The 3721-nt window shown below is 38.9% G+C and overlaps 1 protein-coding gene across 2 annotated transcripts in view; it reads right to left on the bottom strand.

Annotated features, from left to right (window-relative positions):
- Window positions 1–353: 353 nt before the first annotated feature.
- Window positions 354–3721, bottom strand: part of STIM2 (stromal interaction molecule 2) — a 74596-nt gene continuing 71228 nt past the window's right edge. For both annotated transcript variants that reach the window (XM_069977495.1, XM_069977496.1), the window contains exon 12: window positions 354–2178. In XM_069977495.1, coding sequence (XP_069833596.1) covers window positions 1698–2178 — 481 coding nt within the window. In that variant the 3' untranslated portion in view covers window positions 354–1697. The remainder of the gene's footprint in view (window positions 2179–3721) is intronic.

The raw sequence follows: 3721 nt of genomic DNA, 5'->3' as shown, positions 1-3721 counted from the left end.
TCAGTAAACTACACAATGTGCTGTCAATGGGAGGGAAAGGGAAGCAAATTTGCCAAATGAATGTATCTGCAAAAGTATATAGTACTTGACAAGATTAACTATATTGGTTAAGACAGCACTACCCCTTTAAGAGACCTTAGACTGATCTCCTAAAGGTAAAGCTAATTTGTCCTGACTAAACTAATTAATGGCCAATCTGTTAGATTCAGTTTTGAGTTGATGGTAATTTTGCTCTCCTCTTCTCATGATGCTTACGACAACCTGAAACCTATACACATATTTAGTCTGTTGCTACATATTATATACAGTAGCAGTCACTGGACACTCACCATAAAGTAAACATTATTCCAGAAATCAAATAAATTAGTTTATTGGAAAATTGTACATTTTGAAATGTAACAGATCTAGTGATTAAGATTTGGACAGGCAAAAACAAAAGAGAAAAATATGTCGAAATATTGGCAAAAGGGGGTAGACATACATGTCTGTAGTAGCAAAAGTATTATTAGTTTAAAAGTGGCATTGTGTATGTTACAACATGTACAAATCTCTTGTAGCAGAGAAACAAAAATGCGAGTTAGAGCGATAAGGGCCCCCACTGCAGGTATTAGTCGTCTGGGCAGTGTGAGTGGTTTATGGCATACAGTACGTACTACTAGCAGTACTCATGGTCTTATTTTTGAGCTATGAAAAATGCATGTGTGTCTTTAACACTCGAACGACAGGAACCATAAACGTTACTTTGTTGTTTGCACATCTGCATGCTAATGTAGTCAGTGGGTCAGCCCGAGATACAGTGAATGCCTCCAACTTCAATGCAGTAGAAAGTACAGCAAATCCAGTCACCCTTTGCCTGTAAACAATCCTCGGCTTATTGGTTAATAGCACTTAAAGCACCAATCTAAGTGCATTACCTCCTGCAACGATCCACAATCATCGCTTGCATATAAGATCAAGAGGGCTCCCTCTTGTTATATAATATCTACATATATCATACAGCTTGCAGCTCTGTGAAAATCACAGTGAAAGCCCTGGAGAAACAAACACTCTTTACAGCAGGACGTCAATCTGTAACAGTAAGAATAGGTGAATCTAAGCTTCCCCCCATACAAAAATGTATGAGAGTCTTCTTCTGGAAATCGTGTCGATTAGAAACTCTAGGCTCTACTTAAAAACCCAGTTGATTGAAAAGTGAAAACCGACCCTCTTATCTGTCATTTTACAAATCTTTAACTATATCACTTGCAAATTTCCTCTTTTTTTTCCCTCTTCCAGTCTGGAAAAAGAAAAAAAGACCTTCAAAACTGTAGTGCAATTTAGTTACTTAGTCCATAATGTAAAATGTCATAGCTCTGTGGAAAGATAAGAAGATGCTCCAGTAAACAAGAGATTGGCTAAGCCCCAGCGTAGGCTTAAGTAGTCCATTCGAGACGGTGAAGTCCGAAGTGGCTTATTAAAAATTTTGAACTAAAAACTTAAAAGCAGAAATAAATAGACAAAAGTGACTGTAAACAGCTCCACTTTCCGTTGAACTTCAGTGATAAGAGTTGGCGTGACCTTCACAGTCGGTAAAATAGTAAGACGAACCTCGGAGCATCACACCCACAACATCCAGTCTTGAAAAAACTCCACAAGGAGTTACATTCTCAAAACGTAAAAAACGCTTCATCCATTGTCTTTAATCCCTTCAAGTCATTTTACTTTGAGATTTTCTTCAGCAGGACTTTGATTTTCGATTGCTTTTTTTTCTCGCCATTCTGAGACAGATCATGTGGCGTGGTCTTTAGTACGGGAATCCCGTGGACTTCTTGGACCGGCTTGCTGTCATTTGGGGACGTGGGAAATGGAGGATGGGGTGGCTTGGAGGTGGGTAAAACACTGGAGAGTTGGTGTAAGCTGCAGGATTTCTCCAAAATACCATTGTACACTTTACTGGCTGGGCTAAACACCATGCTTTGGCTTTCTGTCAACCCTGTGGTGTCAGGGGAAGAGGCTTTAGAAACATCTGGGGTTACGGGAGAGTCTGTGGATATAGACTCCTCGCATGAGGTTTCCTCTTTCGATATCTTTCGTACAGGTTGCTGTTGCAGCTGAACCTCCAGACTTGAAGGTGGAGACTGTCTTCTTCCAATCGAAGAGTTTAAAGAATCACATTCTGAGCCCGTATCTTGAGCTTCCCTGATAACGTGAGAAAAATACAAAAAGAAAAAAGAAAATTAATGATAGTTTAGATTATAGGTGTTCAACCTGTGGTGCTCCAGCTGTGGAAAAACTACAGTTCCCATCATGCTTTGGCTGACCAGGCATGACGTAAATTGTAGTTTAACAAGAGCTGGAGGGCTACAGGTGTTATAGGTCTTTTTTTTTTTAAGCACTGGGTTTGCTTCTACAAAATTTCCCAAATTGTTTTTAATATCTAAAAATTCAAGGTGTCACTTAAATCAAAACATGTCAGAGAGTCACTTCAAAAGTTTTTATAGGTCAGGGCATGGGTGTGCTGACCCACATTAATTGCCAGAAGGAGATGGTAGAAATATCTTACTTGCTCCTACACGGGATGGATTCTACATAAAGGCGATAAGCTAAAAAGAGACTCACTTTGTAATTTTTTTTTTTTTCATCTTAACCTGGCAAGTAAGGGGGTCTGAACCCTCTGTGTAGACCCCAACCAATCAAAAATTTTAACATGAACATTTGACATGTCAAATAAAATAAAATTAAACAAGGTCACTTTAAACCACACATTTCAAACTCAGGTCCTCCAGCTGTTACAAAACTACAATTCCCATCATGCATAGACAGCTAAAGCTTTGGCTGCCCAGGCATGATGGGATTTGTAGTTTTGCAACAGCTAGAGGGCCTGCGTTTGACACCCCTGCTTTAAACCTTTAAAAATTATTTAAAAAAAAAAGGTTAAAATTTTGTAGAGGCAAATCCAGTACTTGAGAAATTAAGATCTAAACTATGGACTAAATCAGCAAGTGCTCTATCAGCTAGTGAGAAGGCTGCAGGGTGCTGCTAATTCCTGAGAATTTTAAGCAGGGCTGGTGAAGTTTGGATAGGTAGTAAAGTCAGTTTTACTTTTTTCCCCCTGAGAAGGGGGTTGAGGGAGCAGCCACTGCTGACAGAATAGAAGCACCAGAGGAAACATATAAGACCTCAGTGCACCTATTTCTAAATAGTAAGTCTTAAAAATAGCATACTCTGATTTATAGCATTGTCCTGTGAAGCTGTTGGCGCCTTGACTTAAGTGGATAATAAAATCTACACTAAGCCTGAAGGGTTGTTTGATAGTATATCCATAACTTACAGATTCTGTATCAATAAATGCAGCTAACATTTAATGGGAAAGGAAAATAAAACTTTTTGAGTGTCATACTGAGCAGTAAAAAGTTTAGATTGCCAGAGGTCTCACTGCTGAAACCTGCACTAAAATGAAGGGGCAGAAGAGCTCAGCTCGCTCCAACGCTAGTGAATGGGGCTGAACTGTAATACCAGACACAGCCTAAGGATAAGGGTGGTGCTCTTACAAGAAAAGTAGCTGATTTTTTTTTCCTCTCATGCTTAATTATTCTTTTTGGCCATGTTCACACTGACTTAAATATGCTTGTAACGAGCTGAAAGAGCTTAGATTTTGCATGTTTTTTTTTTGTTTTTTGTTTTTTTTTTTTGCAGTTCTTGGAGCTATTTTTGGCATTTTCCATTAATAGTACCTTGTGTG

This window comes from Dendropsophus ebraccatus, chromosome 7 (genome assembly GCF_027789765.1).
Source record: "Dendropsophus ebraccatus isolate aDenEbr1 chromosome 7, aDenEbr1.pat, whole genome shotgun sequence".
In the NCBI taxonomy this organism is placed as follows: Eukaryota; Metazoa; Chordata; class Amphibia; order Anura; family Hylidae; genus Dendropsophus; species Dendropsophus ebraccatus.
The sequence above is the reverse complement of the archived record's forward strand: the minus strand, read 5'-3'. Positions and strand labels throughout refer to the sequence as shown.